The sequence below is a fragment of the Hakea prostrata genome, chromosome 3 (genome assembly GCF_041222555.1).
Source record: "Hakea prostrata isolate BN-2017 chromosome 3, UWA_Hpros_2, whole genome shotgun sequence".
Lineage (NCBI taxonomy): Eukaryota > Viridiplantae > Streptophyta > Magnoliopsida > Proteales > Proteaceae > Hakea > Hakea prostrata.
In genome coordinates, this window is record NC_142602.1 from 37,718,255 (window position 1) to 37,738,578 (window position 20,324).

General features: G+C 39.6%; 1 protein-coding gene across 1 annotated transcript in view; it reads left to right on the plus strand.

Annotated features, from left to right (window-relative positions):
- Positions 1 to 19,937, plus strand: part of LOC149022189 (formin-like protein 1) — a 34,033-nt gene extending 14,096 nt beyond the window's left edge. Inside the window, exon 4 of the mRNA XM_089150360.1 lies at positions 18,658 to 19,937. Within this exon, the coding sequence (XP_089006486.1) occupies positions 18,658 to 19,488 (831 nt within the window). The 3' untranslated portion in view covers positions 19,489 to 19,937. The remainder of the gene's footprint in view (positions 1 to 18,657) is intronic.
- The last annotated feature ends 387 nt before the right edge of the window (positions 19,938 to 20,324 follow it).

Here is a 20,324-nt window from a genome sequence, read left to right on the forward strand (position 1 = left end):
TTTTCTTTCTCCTATGAGTTTGTTCTTGGGGTTTGAACTGTGACTGGCTATAGAGACTTTACCTATGAAATGAATGTTGATTTATTTGTGATACGTCACAAATATAATTCAGTCCTGATTGCTTGCAAGTATTTAATGAGCACTCTATCTGATACACCTTGAAGCTTAATGTGTATAACTGTTTTTTCTTCGTCTTATAATAATTTATTAATTTGTGAAATGAGTAGTGTAACTGCCCATGGTCCATTTCTGCTATCTGTTACTGGATCTGCACGGTAGATTGAATAGTTGCAAATGAACCATGTTCATAAATGTTAATGAAAGAAATTTACATCAATAGGAGAATAGAGAAGCTGATAGTTCCTGTTTACCCCAATTATTCTAAAGAGGTTTACTGTAGGCAAAATAGTTGGAGGGAAAAATTAGAAAAGAATTAGAGAAAAGAGAGGATCTTGAGTTAGCGATAGGTCTAAGTCGAAATAGAAATTTCCTTAGTAGAGTCAAATTCTAATCCTTTTTTAAGTTTCCTATGTTGAACTATAAGCATATCTTGCTCCATAAATAAAAGATTTTAGCTCGTGGAGGCTTACACAATTCACATGCCTCCAAGGCTCTAATCTTCTTCTTCCTCTCTCTCCGCTTCTCTTCTCTGCCTATTCTCTGATTTACATCGTATCAGAGGTGTAGGTTCTCTAATGTCTTTCGATTCAAAGTTTTATTGGTTCTGAGAACACTTGTGACCCTTAGAGAGCTATTCAAGCTGGTTGAAGGGTTTTTTGGTTTCAATTAAGGGGGTGGGGAGGGGACAGCACCTTCTGCTTTGTCTTTGTTGGTTGAAGATTTAATGCAATAAGTTCTTAAACTTCTACTTTTTGAACGGATTTTTGCGCAACTTGTGGTCTTAATTTTTTAGTGGTTAGTACCCTGTTATCCCTTGTTACGGAATTATTTCTTTAGTGGGAAAATTGCTTGATAATTTAACTCAGATTTTTCCCTTGCTATTCGAAGCAATTTTTGACCAACAAGATGTGCTGATTATTCTGTAGATTGACTGGTTTGAAACTGCCTCTTGTTTCTGAAACTTATTCTGGTTTTGAATGGTCTATTGACTCTGAATTGACTCCTGGTTCGATCATGCTCTGAGTGGGTTTTGGGTGTGACATCTGTCTCTTGATTCTGATACTATTTCTGATTCTGCATCATTGTTTTGAGTGAGTTATTAGTTTGAAGTTTACTCTGATGAAGATGTAAAAAGTCCGAATTTTTTAAGCTTGGTGATTGTCTATGTTAGAGTTGAAAGGACAGACAAAATTTGACTAGCTTTATTCATTTATTTATTTTTTGGGGATTGGTGTTTGGATTGTTTTTCTGGCTGCAAATCTGTGGACAGAAGTTTATAATTATTGAATGACTGAAGCCGAAGACCAATACTTAAAATACCATGACTGAGGTTTTATCCTTTCCTCTCACGTCTTACTTAACATAAACTTGAAGGGGACTGACTTCCATCAGTGGAGGAAAATTGTAAGGGTATTGGAAGGGGGCAACAAGACTTTAGCCTGATGCCACAGACCCTAACTGGGAGACAGTGGATGCCTGTATGTTAGGACAAATGCTGAATCCTATGGAAAAACATATTGTAGGCCTCGTTACCAATATTGATACTATTAAGTAACAATTCTAGTATTTGAATGTACTATATTCTGGTGAAAACAACGTTTTCCGCATCTATGAGCTGTCCCAGGAGTTTTAGGGAGTCGTTTAGAAGGGCCGTCCTTTGATCCAATGATTTGCGGACTTCAAAAGGATGTATGAAGATTGAAGTGCTTAATTTCTTATTCCCATCACTTCAAATGTTACTGAAACAAAGAATCAGCGTGAGCAACTTGTTATGAGTTTTTTGAGAGAATTTGGGAACTAGTTTGAATTCGTAAGATCTTAAATCCTCATTGGAGGGTCACCCACATTTTCTAACACTTTTCATGGGTTCTTCAGGTTTCTAGGGAGCACTCTGATGATACTATATCTAGTCACATGTTTGCTCTTGCCTCTTTCACTAATAATTGTGGATCCAATTCTGCAAGCATGGTTTGAGATCTTGCCAGATCTCGCTCGGGATCTACTTATTTGAGATAGCGAGTCGAGATCTCATGCGAAATCTCTCCTGTTTAGTAAATCTTGACCAAGATCTCGGTTGAGTCAAGATCTCAGTTCGAGATCTCGGTTTGGACCAAGATCTCAGCCCGGTTGGCCACTCTAAATGCCATCTCTGGAGTGAGACAAGTCGAGATCTCAACTTGTGTCGTTCTCTCTTGCCTCTCAATTTGCCGAGACCTTCCAAACCTCCATTTTTTCCCTTTTTTTTTTGTTGGATTGACACAAAGTCTTGACCTGCAATTTAACACATCTACATCAAGAAAGGAAGACCAAAAAAGGCCATTTGAAGCTCTTCAACCAAGGCCACAATAGCTATTCATGGGCCCAAGCCCAAACTGGCAAGGAAATCCCAAGGCCCAAAATCATATAAAGGCTCCTATAGATGCCTAGGGGCGCAGTACCCCCCTCCCCCCGCCTCCCAAAAAAAAAAAAAAAAAAAAGCCCAACTAGGGACCCTTGTGCACATTGGGGGAAAGTCGTTGGCAACAGAATGTGAAGCATAAACTATACCCAACACTTCTATTATGAACTTATCATTTATATTGAACTTCTGATGGTTGTATTTTTTTTTTTTGGATGAATTCTGATGGTTGTATTATTGTCCTCTCGAGAGTCGAGAATGTGGTGTTGTATCGTATTCATGTGCATGGAATTCTATTGTTATTTAAGTTATTTGGTATATCTTATCAATTGCTTTTCATTTGTATGTCCTAATGGTGTTATATTTTTTATGTTTTATATAACCTTGCATGTTTTTCGTGGCTTCAACAAAGTCTTAAAAGTACTAGATCCAGGAGTCTTGGGGAAAACAGAATAGGGATTTAGCAAAGGAAAGTTTGTAGGATGGATTTGGTTTGCGGACAACACCTTCTCTTGATCAGGGACATAATTGATTTCATAAAGGAGATCGACCTTAGGATTAGAAGAAAGAGGAACAAGGGTTAGGTTGGAGGAGGAAGAAGAGGAAGTAGAAGTTCGAAGAGGTTGAAGAAGACTCATGATAAAAGAGACAGCCTTAAGATAAGAGATGCAAGGAGGAGATCATAAGCATAAAGATCTAAATGAGTAAACTTATGTGCCACTTTTTTGAAGTCAAAGATGTAAGTGATCCATTAATGAAAGTTCTAACTCATTCTGAGCTATAGGGCCGAAACCACCGTCATCATAGGGAAAGCCCTTCCATGCTCAAGGATTTTTTGTTTAAGAACATCAGTTAACAAGATCCAACATCAAGAGATCGTAAAGGAACCCATAAGAGAACTCAAGAAGCTACTGTAGATCTAAAAATGCTGCAGATCTAAACCCTGCACCTGCTATCTTAAGAGCTGCAAGGAAGATTAGAACATAATGAAGAAGAAAAACTATATGCGATGCACACCACCTGTCACCAAGTCAGGCGGCAGAGCCAGCCGTGTCTGGTTATGTGGTCTGAATATAATGCAATGCAAACGAGAAACTATGGCTCTGATACCAAAGTATGAATAAAATCTACTCGAAAACATTCAAGAAATAATAAACAGGATCATAAAGGAGAACTGAAGAGAAGATAGCACACCAAACTTCATAGCTTACTTCATTAGAAATTCCAACCTCTGAATTTACATACAACTGAGCCTCTTTTATAGAGCAAGAAGGCTGAAATGAAATCCAAATTCAACTTACACGCAAATGAAATGCAACTAGATATTTTAATTATGACATCATTGCTTGCATCAACGAGTATATGTCATGATTACATTACTTTATACAATACCTATACAATACCCATACATGCACACGACAAACTTAATTTGAATCTAAATCCCACTCATCCTGTTCATTATTAGACTGGCTGTCCAGGAAATCTTCATAGTGATCAACTCGATAATCATGCCAGACGGAGAGTATATACGAAACATCGGGATCATTAAGCACATGATTCAGTTCCCACGCATCATCAGGGCCAATTAACTGTGCTGGGATACTATTGAGATTGATGCCATTAAATTCAGCCATATCAATTTGAAAGTGACGGCATTCTTCACAATGATTCCTGTCTCCGTGGAGTGCATACAAGTCATGGTCTATAACAGCGTAAATAGAATGACTAGCATTATCGGCAAAGTAATGGTTTTGGCATCGGATGGTTGGTTCCTGAAAGGCTGGATGAATGTGATCTGGGTCCAGGCGGAAGAGAATGATTGCCTTTTGTTCATGGTGTGATTTCAAAGAAGATGAGCCAATCTTCTAGAGACTGGAATTCTGCGAGAAGTTTGGCAAGATAAGCTTCTTGTCTTTGAATATCCCCTCTTTTGTTTCTATAAGACGAATAAGAGGGTTGGTACCAATAATGTGGAGGGTAACTGTATCAAACACATTCTCGAAGATATTGTGCAAGGGCATAACAAGGAAAGCAAAGAGCTATCTTGTGTATTGCAAAGAGATTGTAGAAAAACACATAGCACTCTTTTTGGAAGGTATAAGTATGGTAGATATTAAAAGAGTGAGATAGGGGTAAGCTGGATGGCACTTGAACCAGTCTTCTAATAAACCGAACCGAGAGACAAGAACTGCAAGAGTATCTTCATAAGTAGATCGGCATTGACTGATAACAGTGCGACGAGAGATATCATTGTATATGGGAGGAGGAAGATTAGAAAGTTGAGCTGGACCAATGTCATCATCAGGAGATTCATCATCTGAGGATGTTGGTGGACGAGAAGAGGAAGCACCAGGGGTAAATGGGAAACAAAGAGGGAGGACAGATTGGATACCTGGAGGTAGCTTCAAAGGTCTGGATAGAAAGTTTGCTAGTACATTCTGTTTACCTTTGACATGTTTAATTGTGAATAACCATTTATTGAACCATTGTGCCCATCTAAGGAGTTGGGAATCCGGCAACATTTTTGGCTTGAACTGGAGCATGCGAGGGAATGTTGTCATGTCCATTTCGATTTGAAATGTATGGCCAATAAGATGGAATTGGAATTTCTCAATACCACGTTTAACTGTAAGGATTTCTTTGAAAGTGCTGTGGTATGACTATTCTGTTGTGGGTGAAGAGTCCACTTTTATATCCACAAACCTGTCTTTTGCCTTGAAGTTCTTCCAACAGAACTGCTGCCCATAACTTGTAACTGACATCTATCTGGAGAATACGGGTACCTTTGGAAGGAATTGCTAATGGAGGGAGATTTTGAGCTATTTGCTTGATTTTCTTAACTGCTGCAGTGTGTTGATCAGTCCATGGAGGGGCATTTTTCTTGAATTGTCCATACAACAGCTAGGTATATTCTGCCTTGCGGGGGATGAATTTTGTCATGTAGTTGACAATGCCAAGAAACTTGTGGAGCTGGTAAATGGTGAGAGTATCCGGGAAATCCAAAAGGGACTTGCCAATGTGAGGTTGGAGGGCATAAGAGCCATTGCTGATGGTGACTCCAAGGAAATCAATGGAGGAAGTAGCCAAAGTGAACTTTCTGGGGGATAACATGACTCCTGCTTCTTTGGTAGTCTTGTAAAGTTTTTCTAACAACTGCTTATGTTCTTCAAGGGTGTCTGAGAACAGTAAGATGTCATCAATGTAAATGAGAGCTTGACTTTCAAGAGATGCATACAGTCGTAGCATGGCCTTTTGGAAGAGAGAAGGAGCTGTCTTTAGGCCAAAGGGTATGACTGTCCATTGAAGATGGTGACCAAGAATGCCAAACGCTGTCTTGTGCCATCAGGATGGATACCAAGTTGCGAAAAACCTGCTTTTAAATCAAACTTGCTGAAAACTCGAGCAGAAGATAACTGTGCCAAGAGTGTTGGTCTGTGAGGCAGGGGAAACTTATCATCTGCAAGGAAAGCATTAAGAGGCTGATAATTGATCACAAGACGAAGTTTTCCACAAATTTGTTCTTCTCTCTTGTTCACATAAAATGCTTCACAAGCCCATGAGACATAGTTGGTTCAGCCAATTGTTGGGCTACTAACTGCTGAATTTCCTGCCGTGCCATAATAATGTGTAGGATTCATCCCAGAATGACTAGCTTTCGTTGGATTGACATCTTCATTCCTTTTGAAAGGGAGGCGGATGAAGAATGCATAATTATGCCAGAGAGGATGGTCACATTTTTGCTGAAATTTTGTGTGATTGGAAGCACAACAATTTCTTAAGAATTGTTGACGCATGTCATCCAAAGGAAGTGTGAGGAAAAGCCTGGGTATTGTGGTCCAGGGTAAGAACCTTTTTTTGTAGGTAAGACCAGATTGGCCCCATCGAAGGGAGGATAGTTTGCTAAGGATATCCAATGAGCAGATCTTTGCCTGGATGGTGGGAACCCAATACAGTGTGATGAAGGACAAGGGTTGGAAAGAGCTTTATCTTGATGGGATTATTGGATATGAGATTTACGGAAAAGATTCTCTATTTGCCGCTAAGAGAGGTTGATGGCAAGACTTCCATGAATCAGGAGGGAGGATATCAGGAGAAAGCATGGTGAAAGAAGCACCAGTGTCAAAATATGCAATGACCTTGATTGGTTTGGTCCATGTTGTTTCTTGGATAGTTACTGGGGCTAATGGAAGCATGATAGAGGGAGATTTACAGGTTGCTCTGGGTTGAGAAGGAAGGGAGGGTAAATCTGTTGGAGCAGTTACCTGATACATAAGACCTTCATCTTCATCAGAGGTAATGGATTCTGATTCTGAGAGATCTGCTAGTAGATCCATCTTAAAGAGTGTAGCATCGTCTTCATCATCACAAAGACTGTGAAGAGATTCAACATTAGCATCAATATCGTCTAGAGATGCAGAATTGAGAAGAAACTGATGAGCCATCCGAATGAGTTTTTCTTTCTTTTTCTTGAGGTCTTTTCTGGGGCAATTTTTTGCAAAATGACCTTTCTGACCACAAACATAGCATTTTTCTGAAGTTTTTCCACGAGACTTCTTTCTTCTGAGAAACTTCCAATGTCTGTGGGATTTTTTCTGGAGGGAAGATCTATCCTTCTTGGATCTAGGCTTAGAAGGATCTGAAGCCTTAGCTTCTCGTTTGCATTGCATTATATTTGGACCACATAATTAGACACAGCTGGCTCTGCCGCCTGACTTGGTGACGGGTGGTGTGCATCGCATGTAGTTTTTCTTCTTCATTATGTACTAATCTTCCTTGCAGTTCTTAAGATAGCAGATGCAAGGTTTAGATCTACAACATTTTTAGATCTAAAGTAGCTTCTTGAGTTCTCCTAAGGGTTCCTTTACGATCTCTTGATGTTGGATCTCGTTAATTGATGTTCTTAAACAAAAGATCCTTGAGCATGGAAAGGCTTTCCCTTTGATGATGGTGGTTTCGGCCCTGTAGCTCGGAATGAGTTAGAACTTTCGTTAATGGATCACTTACATCTTTGATTTCAGAAAAGTGGCACATAAGTTTACTCATTTAGCTGGTTTAGATCTTTATGCTTATGATCTCCTCCTTGCATCTCTTATCTTAAGGCTGTCTCTTTTATCATGAGTCTTCTTCAACCTCCTCGAACTTCTACTTCCTCTTCTTCCTCCTCCAACCTAACCCCTGTTCCTCCTTCTTCTAATCCTAAGGTCGATCTCCTTTATGAAATCAATTATGTCCCTGATCAAGAGAAGGCGCTGTCCGCAAACCAAATCCATCCTACAAACTTTCCTTTGCTAAATCCCTATTCTATTTTTCCCCAAGACTCTTGGATCTAGTACTTTTAAGACTTTGTTGAAGCCACGAAAAACCCCTGCCATCAAGGAGGTAGTCCAAGCTAGTAGTTTTTCACAATTTCATGTGGACTCCATTGGCAAGGAACAATATTTTGTTATTGATATATCTCTAGAACTCATCAAACAGTGGCTTATCCAAGGCTGTACGCATCTGCATCTTGGTGCTCTCAGACTCTCTATCACTTTCCATGACAGAAAAGGTATTCCAGCTGTTTCCCGAGTGGATGTTCTGGATTCAAGATTTCTTAAGTACTCGCATGCCATTATTAGTCATCTTCAAGACTACTCGAATGCTGGCACGATCTTTTTCACCATCTTCCCTAATTACAACATTCCATTAGCGGATCCATTACTTCCTTAGGCTTTGAAGTTCCTAGTCCATATCACTGGTGCTCCTCAGGCAATGGGCTCTATTGCAGCAACTCTTCACTATCAAATGTGTTACCGGCTCTAGAATCACTCTTTTGATCTGGATACTGGACATACCAAAGATGCTCTATTCATCAAGGTCGATGCTAATCAGTTAGTAATTGCCACTCAAGTGCCTCGGCAGATACCTCGTGAAGAGAGCTTCTACAACTTCTTCCTGATTCATGGATCACAAATTATGAAGCTAATTATGCTGAACCTGAATAGCCTCCAGCCTTCACTTCCACCAAACTATGAAAACTACTCTTTATGAGAAACTATGCTAGTACTTGTCTTCATTAGAAATCACTTTGTTTATATAGCATTTCGGTTTCAAACTTAAGGTCGAGTTAGAAATCATACGTTGGGTTGTCTTCTCACAAATCCAAGGCCACCAGTCTGTTTAGAAGGTCTAAAATAGGCTAAATACTGATTTTGAGCCCAACTTGACCCGTAAAACCCCCCAAGATGGGCCCTCGAGTTCACTTAAGTTGACCAGGAAAAATAATACGTCTCTCAAGCGAGATCTCTCTTTTTTGAGGGGGCAAGATGGGTGTTGAGAGCGAGATCTTGAACCATGTCTACAAGTACTCGTGATCCTAGGGTTGCTACCAAAAGAAAACCCGGTACCACCTCTCGGAAGTCTACAGATACATATGGACCAGATATGGCTCGTCATCCCTGTGGTCAGTGAGGGCACGTTCAGAGATTTTGTTGGAAGTTATAGGCAAACCTCCTGAGGTTGCTAATATTGCTACTGCTACAGAGTTCACTTCTACACCTCCTAAGCCTGAAGATGAAATTGTGAAGATGTTTTCAGAGGATTACATTTGCTTCACCTACTTTCAAGCAAGTCCAGTCCCAATCATCTACTGGCACATTTATATAAACTAGTAATGCAACAATCTACCTCTCATTCACCTCTCGGCCTTGGGTCATTGATTTAGGCGCCTCTGATCACATGACTGGCACTCTAAGAATCCTTTCCTCTTTCTTTTCATCTATTACCATGGTTATCATTGCTAATGGTTACCACATCACAATTAAAGACATTGGAGTTGTTCCTCTTACCCAATCTGTGACCTTATCTTTAGTTCTTTGTTTACCAACAGACTTCCCATTTAATTTATTGTATGTTCATGAACTTACCATTGAATATAATTGTTCTGTCATCTTTTTTTCCTAGATTTTGGCCTTTTGAGGATCTTACGACTAAGAAGGCGCTTTGTAAAGGTCGTGAGTCTGGGGTAATGTATTTGTTTAACAATTCCGCTTCTATGATCTTTTCAAACATCTCTACTGCACTAGATTCAGACATCTTTTTTTGTAGAGTTTGGAATTATTAGATTTTCAAATTATCTCTGAGTCACCTTGTGAGTCGTGTCAATTTGAGAAGCTTCACTGTGTGAGCTATCCATGTCGGGTTATTAGACGATCTTCCTACCCTTTTGGTTTGGTTCATTCTGATATTTGGGGTCCTTGGGCATGTAATAGAACCTGCAGTTTATAAAGTCAAGAGCAGTAGGGGCAATGGAGAGAATGGTGAAGAAGAAGAAAACAAGAAGGGGAGAGAGAGTTCACATGCATTTCTCCTCCCTATACATGCTTTATTAATAATCAAAGATTTAATCTCAGTTTTGAATACTTTACTAAAATGATTTACATAAAAAAGGAAATAAATGTTACATAGAGAAAATAGATGTGCTCAAAAAGTTTCCAGATTAGAGAGAGCATCAAATATCCTCAAATTTGTTATAAGATCTTCAAATATCTTTAAATATTACTATCTAAAATAAACTCGCTTGACACTCCAGCAACAAGAAGAAAAGGAAACAAATCTCCCCAAGTATTGCTTGCTAGTTAAGCTACATAAAAATAGAAAGTGCAGAATATAGAAAGTAATATCCTAGTCATAAATAGGAGTTAAGGAAATAAAATAAGGGTTTCATTTGGACCCCTAAAGGTTTAATCCAAGTCATTTTCAATCAAAAAAAGAAAATAACATTTTCCATTTGCATCCCCTATGGTATTTAAAAAAAAAAAAAAAAAAAGAAAAAAGAGAAAGAAAGAGAAAACCAATGAAGGACACAACATTAATTGACCAAATGACTTCTGTTGGTTTAAACATTTTTATGACCAAAATGCCCTTTCTCTCTCTTCAAGACACACTTTGCTTCCTCTATGCAACCATCCCTTTTTTTTCCCTTGCAGGCACAACTGCTAGCATTGGATCATGCAGCAACTGTTCTCCATCATTTGGTCAAACTGTTCCTAACTTCCAGCAAAGCCAAGGGCCTTCTCTCTATCTCCTTTTTTCCTCACTTTGATCCAAATTACAATTGAATTCGTCTTCAGGATCTCTAGTAAATTGAAAATTAAAAACCTTAATAATACTTTTTCAGTAATCACTCTGAGTATTCAGACACGGAAAGATAGGAATTGCTTGATGTATGGGGATCTAAACACACTTTGGATTTTCAGTTTCTTTTTCTGTCTGTTTTTTTTTCTCTTATGTTATTGAACTATTCTTTTCTTTTTCTCCTCTGTTTGTTTTTTTTTTTTTTTTTTTGCTTCCTTCTTTTTGTTTTCTTCCTTGCGTTACTTCTTCTCCCACGTCCTTCTTTTAAAACTTAAAATAGAAACTTATCTGTTAAGTTTCCCTCTACCCTCCCCTTTTGTTTTCTTCTTTTTCTTTTTCTTTTTTTCTTCCTTTTCCCCCCCTTTGGTTCTAAGAGGGTTTTCTCCTTTTTCCCTCTTTTTTTCTTCTTCCCTCCCTCTTGTTTGCTTCTCCTATTATCTTAATTCCTTTCTTTTTTTTTTTTCTCCTTTTTTTTTCATTCTCCTTTCATCTGCCTCTCCTCCTCTCCCTGTGGGTGTCTGGCGCCGTGTCCCTGGTCTTCCGTGGTTCTTTTCTGGTAGTTTTGGGACGGATCTGTGTCTGTGGGTCTGGTAGTGGTTTGGGGCGCGTGGCTCTCGGTGGATCTTGTGAGGGGGGGTTTTGGAGAGGGGGTGCTGGTTTTTGTTCCCGTTGTGGCCTGGGCTCTATTTTTGAAGCTGCTTGGTTTGGTTTGTATTTCCACCTACTTCCTTGTTTCTCCTGCTGTTTTTTGCGTTGTTTTTCTTTGGATAAATAATAGGAGAATGGAGGACCTCTGGTAATCTGTGGGGTTATTTTTTTGGTGATAAATAAATTCTCGTCTCCGCCCTCCCCTGGCTATCTCCCGGGTCTCCCCTCCGGAACATGTCCTTTTTTTTTTATTTTTTTCTTTTTTCTACCTCTTTTTTGGGTCCTCTTTCCCCTCGGGGCCGGGGCCTTCGGGGGGGGGGGGGGGTGGGGGGGGGCGCGGGGGGGGGGGCGGGGCGGGGGGGGCGGCCCCTTTTCTTTTTTCTGTTTCGATCTATTTTCTCTTCATGTTATTGAACTAATTCACAATTTATCCATCAAATATTTCTCCATCATTGATGTTGGTAGATTCCGGTTTTGGGGTGCCAGGGGAGGGGAGTAGAGCGTACTCTCTTTCCTGTCGTTCCCTTGACGATTGCTTTGAATCACTTCCTCTTGTCAATACTATAGGGATATTCGTTGTCTCTTTGATTTTATTACTATTTTATCCCTTTTACTTTTTAGTTGCATCCAACCTTCTTTGTTCTTCTCTTTCTTTTCAACTCTCTACTGCACTAGATTCAGACATCTTTTTTTGTAGAGTTTGGAATTATTAGATTTTCAACATTATCTCTGAGTCACCTTGTGAGTCATGTCAATTTGAGAAGCTTCACTGTGTGAGCTATCCATGTCGGGTTATTAGACGATCTTCCTACCCTTTTGGTTTGGTTCATTCTGATATTTGGGGTCCTTGGGCATGTAATAGAACCTGCAGTTTATAAAGTCAAGAGCAGTAGGGGCAATGGAGAGAATGGTGAAGAAGAAGAAAACAAGAAGGGGAGAGAGTTCACATGCATTTCTCCTCCCTATACATGCTTTATTAATAATCAAAGATTTAATCTCAGTTTTGAATACTTTACTAAAATGATTTACATAAAAAAGGAAATAAATGTTACATAGAGAAAATAGATGTGCTCAAAAAGTTTCCAGATTAGAGAGAGCATCAAATATCCTCAAATTTGGTTATAAGATCTTCAAATATCTTTAAATATTACTATCTAAAATAAACTCGCTTAAGAAAAGGAAACAAATCTCCCCAAGTATTGCTTGCTAGTTAAGCTACATAAAAATAGAAAGTAATATCCTAGTCATAAATAGGAGTTAAGGAAATAAAATAAGGGTTTCATTTGGACCCCTAAAGGTTTAATCCAAGTCATTTTCAATCAAAAAAAGAAAATAACATTTTCCATTTGCATCCCCTATGGTATTTAAAAAAAGAAAAAAAAAAGAAAAAAGAGAAAGAAAGAGAAAACCAATGAAGGACACAACATTAATTGACCAAATGACTTCTGTTGGTTTATACATTTTTATGACCAAAATGCCCTTTCTCTCTCTTCAAGACACACTTTGCTTCCTCTATGCAACCATCCCTTTTTTTCCCTCGCAGGCACAACTGCTAGCATTGGATCATGCAGTAACTGTTCTCCATCATTTGGTCAAACTGTTCCTAACTTCCAGAAAGCAACCTTCTCTATCTTTTTTATTTCTCCCAGATAATTAAAATTAATATACTTTTTCAGTAATCACTCTGAGCAAGATCAGTAACTATGTTTTCATATCCTTTTTTTTCAGATCTATTTTCTCATGTTATTGAACTAATTCACAATTTACCATCAAATCCATCATTGATGTTGGTAGATTCCTGAACTTAGAGGAGATGGAAAAAAAAAGGTAGAATTGGTTCTATCAATACTGTAAACTCTTTTTTATCTCCGCTTGGGGGAACGGCCCATTGCTTTTAGAAAAGAATCACATTCCTCTTGTCAAATACTATAATATAATGAGTGGTCTATCTTCCCAAAATCCCTCTTGTTTGCTAATCTGCCATATTATCTTAAATTCACTGGTTCTTTATTATTTTTTTCTTCTCCTTTTGTGATTTTTCATTCTCACTAAGTTCATCTGGACCTCTCCTCCTCTATCGAACACTGTGGGGGTGTACATGGACAGACCAAGTAGAGTAACCCGTGGTCTTCCAAGTGGGGAGAGAGTGTCATAGAATTGAGAAAGGGTCAATGGTAGATGGGTTTGGAAGAAGGCAGAGAGAGAATGACAGTGAGTGTCATAGAATTGAGAAAGGGTCAATAGGTAGATGGGTTTGGAAGAAGGCAGAGAGAGGAAGAGAGAACAGTAAAGGGGCTCATCGGTGGAATCTTGTGAGGAGGGAGGTTTTGGAGAGGAAGAAGGGGAGAAGAGATGTAGCTAGAGGGGGTTTGGTTGGTTGGCCCAGTTGTGGCCATGAGGACTGGCATATTTGTTGAAGGCATGCTTGGTTTGGTTTGGTATTTCCAAACCTACTTCAAAAAGACTTGTTTCTCCTGCTGCTATTTTTGCAGTTGGTTAGAGTTTCTTTTGGATAAATAATAGGAGAATAGGAAGAAGACCTCATGGGTAATCTAGTGGGGTTATTTTTTTTAGGTGAATAAATAAATTCATAAGCGAAGAGGAAAAAAGTACAATAGCACAAAGGGCAAAGCCTGAGCGACGGGAGCCACATGGCTAATCAAATAAGCAGCCAAAGAGGTAACAAATTTAGCAACCACTAAGAGCAGAACGGAACGGAAACATGATATACAAACAATGTTTATTTATTTATTATTATTATTTTTTTAACAAATATTTTGTTGCAATGAAACAACAATGAAGTCTTTGCAGATTTGGTGATGCCCTAAATATGCGTGGTAGCTCTTTTTACAACCCTTACAATTGGGGACCAATAAAGGGTGAGGGACGGCGTCCAAAGATTGGCCACAAAGTGGGAGAGGTGGTAGAGAAATGAGCTAGAGAGAAGGGGGTGGGGGTGGGAGAGAGGGTTGGGTAAACAAGGGGGCCAAGGGATTGGGTTAGTAAAAGGGCTGGGCCAGAGGGCTGGGGGGAGGAGGACAAGGGCCTGGGTTGGGTGAATGGCCCATCAAGGGGAAAAACAAAGGTGGAGAGAAGCAAACGAAGTTAAGAGGGTAAATGGGCTGAAAGAGTGGGGTCATGAGGAGGGGTTGGGGGTCCAAGATGGGGGCCACAGGGCGGGAAAAGGGGCAAAGGGGTAGGAGGGAGGAGAGAGAGAGTAGAGGGATGAAATTTGACTGCAAATAGCCAATGAAAGCAGAGCAGAGAACGAGCGGAGGGGGGGGGGTGACCAGAGGGAAGGGAGGCATTGAGGGAGGGGTGTCAGAAGTCTTAAGGGTAGGGATGGCAGCAAGGCAGTGGGATTCTAGGCCTGATTCATAGTTGGATTCCCAGCCTGAATGCAGCAGAGTTGGTGGCCAGAGAAGCAAAGTCATGGCGGGATTAGTAGGGTGGTCCAACCGGAGACTCGCCAGAGCAATTGCGACCTACTGGAGACTTGTTGGAGTGGTGGTATGTTGCCACTGTTGATGCCGATAGGTTGATGGAGCAGAAGCAGCAGTGGTGGGGACATCAGGAGCAAAAGGAAAATGCAAAATGCAATCTTTTTTGGATCAAACTTGACTCAGGCCAAACCTCAAGAGGTCCAATTCAAAATATCCCATTAAATAAAATATGGACAATAAAATCAGATCTAATCCAATCTAGGGTGGACCCATATAGTGTAGTTGCCACTGAAGTGGTAAATTACACAAATCTTAATACTCCCCCTCAAGTTGCAGTGTGCATATTAAAGCTCCAGCTTGTAATAACAGGAACATAGATTAATCCCAGGAGAGTGTATTGTCGGTGATTGAATAAGAATTTTTATGGAGTGTATTGATGGTGTCAGTATGTATTGAGGTGTGTTGAACTGATTGGAGTATACATACTAATGTACCAGTAAAACCATTTATCAATGATTCAATCACATTGATGGTATTGGTAAGTATTGATTGCATGATATAAATATTGCTTTTTAAGAAAAAGAAACATCTATTTATATAGTACCATTATTGACTGAGACGAATACATATTGGTTTGTATCATATTGGTACTGACCGATGTCTTAACCCTGCATATGATCCAAACAAGTAGCAGTTGTGAAGAATCTTATTACATCAATCTAATAAAAAAAATTTTAATTCATAGGGATTCTTGCCCTCCAATCGGTTCTGTTCAAGGCCATGCTAGATACAAGGCCTAAGCTATACATCAATCTAATTAATAGGGAGCCTGACGTTTTTACGTCATACAAAGACTACCTCTCCCACACATCATATAAAACAAGCCCACTTACTCATATACCACAAATGATTTTAAGAATGCAAAAGAAATAATTCTTAGCTAATGGTTGGAGATTGACATTGATTCTTGTTAAACTATTATGCAAAGATGGGTTCAAGATCATATACATCAGAGATCTTGAATGCAATGAATCTAGACACAGGAGGTGTCTCTTTGCATTCATGTTCCCTTGGTTTGTCTTCTCATATTCCTGTACTCTACGTTCTTTTCCATGTTCCAAATTGGTGAACCATAGTAATGGAGTTCAAGATCGAATTCTTTCTAGAGAGGAAGTCACAGAAAGAGCAAGGAGATTCAATTGAATTTTTCCAGTATTCTATTTTGTATTTCTTCCCTCTACTTATAATATTCTTTCCCTCACCCAACTTGCTTAATTAGAGTTTCACTTAGACTCAACCAAGTGAGGAAAAACAACATGGGAGTCCCACATGGACTCAACTAAATAGAAGGAAGTTATTTAGGAACACCCAACTGCTTTCCCGCCACTTTGGGTGCAAAGTGTAGTGGGTCCCACTCACTACGGTTACACTTCCCAAATGGAGTGAGTCAAGAGTTATGAATAGCTCTAAAGAGGGTTAATTGTTAATTGGCTTGGATGGTTATATGGTCATGCGGCTTGTGCGGTAACACATTCATTAAACATGTAAAAGAAACACCCAAAAGCCAGGGTGTGCCCAAACAGGTTTCACATGTGAATTGCACCAAGTAAAGAGCAATTTGTCAGTGCATGTGGGTGACAAACAACATGATGGGCATAATATTCATCCAGATGATCGGGGTTTGATTTATTACTATTCTATTTTTATACTGGTTGAACACAGTGGTAGTTGCACTTTGCCGGACACTGCAGTCCAGGTCCTCAGCCCCTTTTGCCATGACAGTCTGATTGTACATGTACTTGCATGTGCATGGCTATTGTAACACTGTAGGATATTTATATGTTTAGACTACTGCTAAATGTTTGATAGATTGCCAGTCAAAACTTTGTTGTGCCTCTTGGGGACATCATTGTAGGTCAATTTGATTGTCTTTAGTAAACATCAAGGCGGTGCTTGATGGGTTGGTGATCCCTTGTAGTGGGTGCTACATAAACTTGGGGGTTGCTGCGCATAGTATTAGGTGGTACTAAACTTGTATTGTGCATGATACTAAGGTTACATTTGGATTAACGTTCAAATAAGCTATACGCCCTGTGGAAGTAGTCACATTAGTGAAACACACCTATGATTTGTGTTATGAAGGGCAAAAAGAAACAGAACAGTGATGGTGAGTAGTTAGAGGCTGAATTGGGCCAGGAGGCAGAACTTGTTCCAGCTGTATATGTGCTGAGTTCCGAAAGGAAGAAGCACAAGAAGTCCACCAAAAGTCTCAAGCAAGCAAATGATGCTATGCTAGAGTTGAACTTGTAGGTAGAAGAATCGAGAAGATTACTGTAGGATCTTGAAGCTTGACTTCTTTAAAGTTGTCTTCGTTTCAATCTTGAAGAGCAGATGACCACCTTGAGAGCATAGTTAGTAGAGCCAAAGAGGTTACCAACCATAAACTTGAAAAGGAAATAGCAAACTAAATAGGTTTCTCAGCCGCTAAAGAGCCCTCATCAAGTCTGAGTTAGGCTTTGTGGAAGGTGAATCCTTAAAGAAGGCCAAGGGCAAAGCTGAAACCCCAGAGAAAGAAGATAAGAGACCTCAGGCAAACCAGCAACTAGGAATATTGTCTGTTTAGGATAAAAGGTGGACCATGATGAGGTCACCTATCAGACGCCAAGGAAGTACATCAGCAGCCTTGTATATCCAGAATTTTCCAGCCTAGTTTGGGCCTTGTGCACTTATGCTGAGCTGAAAGCCAGACTTTGAAGTTTGAAAGCTCTTTAACTAAACTTTATTTTGTTTCTAGAATAGAAGTATGTCTAATTTCAGGAGATAATGGTCGATTACTATTAATAATACAGATACAGAACAGCGATGGATGCCCTTTCTGTTTGGGCCCTAAAATGGTATGTGTCACATAAGGAAGGAGGACTTTGGGTACAATGCTATTGTGCGAATACCCTACAACAAGAGGAGGGAGGGAGAGAGAGAGAGAGAGAGAGAGAGGTTCTTCAAGAAGACAGAAGGGGGGGGGGGGGGCTCCAAGAAAGATCTTTGAAGCCATTCATTTTTGAGATGGATTCTTCAAGCTTTATTCTGAAATCAAGGGTTGAGAAATGAAGAAAAGAAGAGGTTGAGAGTAAGTCAAAGGGCATTTTGAAAGGCTTCTAACAATTGTTCAATCCTTCATTTCTATTTGGTGAAGTCTTGTGCTATGTGGTGAAATACACTAATGCTTTGTTGTGATTATCTTGTGTGCTTATTTGTTAGCCAGCTTGTTCATGTATGACCATTTCCCATCCAAGGAAAGAATTTTGTGTGCAAGTGATTCATCTTCTCTGTCATCCTATTAATTTAACACCGAGTTACTGCATGACGAACAAAATACATTCTTAAAAGAGTGTCCCAGTGTATGGGGCTCCCACTGCTGTGGGGTCTGGTAGGAAAAAACTATGCAGCCTTACCCTGGTGACAAAATATGTTGCTTCAGAAATCAAATGTCATCAATCAAATAAGTGGGAGGGTATGCCAGTATTCCCAGGACCAGACTACAGGAATTCCCCCTTGCATCTGTGCTGGTAGAGAACAGATGTGGTGAGATTCTTATTTGGAAGATTTGAGTTTAAATGGATGCACTCATCTGGTATATTAATTTAACCACCCTATCTCTTCTCCATGCGGGTTAGATTTTATTTCCTCTTTTTTCGTTTTGTTTTGTTTTGTTTTGAGAGGTGCTGACATTTTCAGAGTTAGATAATATATGAATTGCCAAAATTTGGTGCCTCCCTCGCTATGCTGATGCCATTTGCAATGGGTTCTCCCAGCATGGTCAATGTAATTGGTTATTCCTCCTTTCCGCCCCCCCCGGTCCTGAGTAATATTGCATTGTTGCTGAAAGCAAGTCATTTTTTTAGTTCAACTGTTCTCACGGTTGAAGTGATGCAGGCAGCATGTGAAGAATTGAGGAACAGCAGGATGTTTTTAAAGCTTCTAGAAGCTGTTCTTAAGACAGGAAACCGCATGAATGTTGGGACAAACCGTGGTGATGCCCATGCCTTCAAACTGGACACTCTCCTTAAGCTTGTTGATGTAAAGGGCACTGATGGGAAGACAACATTATTGCATTTTGTAGTACAAGAAATCATTAGAGCTGAAGGTTCTTGTCTTTCGGCTGCAAATCAGAGTCAGACACCAGGAAACCCCCAGCAGCCTACATTCCAGGAGGATGTTGAATTAAGGAAGCTTGGCCTGCAGGTTGTTGAGGGCCTCAGTGGGGAATTAACAAATGTGAAGAAGGCTGCTGCAATGGATTCTGATGTGCTTAGCAGTGATGTCTCAAAGCTTGCTGGGGGAATTGGGAATATCAGTGAGGTTATCAAATTGAATGAAGCCATGGGAGTGAGGAATACAAATTGCAAATTCTCTGAATCAATGAATTCATTCTTGAAAAGGGCCGAGGAGGATATCATACAGGTACAAACCAGGGAGAATGTTGCTCTCTCTTTAGTAAAAGAGATAACCGAGTACTTCCATGGAAATTCAGCAAAGGAAGAAGCCCACCGTTTCAGGATATTCACGGTGGTGAGGGACTTCCTGGCCATTCTTGATCAGGTCTGCAAGGAAGTCAGGAAGATAAATGACCGAACAATAGTGAGTTCAGCCCGACAATATCCTGTACCAGTAAATCCAATGATGCAGAAAGTTTTTCCTAGATTTAATGCTTATCAACAATCGAGTTCCTCTGATGATGATAGTCCGATGTCATGTGATTATTAGATATATGGTTTAACTTCTTTCCTCAATTGAACCCACCGTTGGATATGGGAGAGCTTGAGTTGCAGTCTACTGCTGGATGTTTAAATTAAGATCACTTTTTTGAACTTGTATTAGCCCATGCAGAAGATTTTGGAATTGTTTCTCCTTGTATGTAATATACAGAATAGATTATCTTAGTGAAGAACAAGGTGGTATCAATTGATTTGATATCTGTAAATTAGTAGACCGGGGATATGAAGAATGTGCTGAAGTATTGTGAGACATTGGATTGATGAACAAGAACTCAACAAGTCCATATAAAGACCTTAAAGCATTGATACTCCACTTTATGTTTGAAAAACATGGACACCCAAAAAATGGATTTTCATTAGATGCATTAGTCTAATTTGTTGCTGAAAACTATTAAATCACTATTTTTTTTTCTTTCATGTTTTCATAGGGATATTTTTTGAATTGAAGAAAATAAAAAGTGATTTAACGGTTTTCAACGACAAATTGGACTAATGTATCCAATGAAAATCTAATTTTGGGATGTGTTTTTCAAATGTAAAGTGGGGTGTTATGCTTTAAGACCTCCATTTTGAGGGTGTCTGCAATTTGCTCTAGAAATATTGACAATAGGTGTCCTAGAAGCCCCTAAATATACGTTGAGAAGATCCTGGTGAGACTAGCAGGCTCAATCAACGAAAAGATAGTGTGAGAGATCAATGGAGAAGCCAGAGAAAAGGCGATGTAAAGAGCAGTCAATCCCTTAGAATTCAAAAAAGACGGGAATGGAAGCATTCAATGCAGTACCTTCCATAAGAAAGATGATCGTTTGTCGTCGTAGGAAGAAG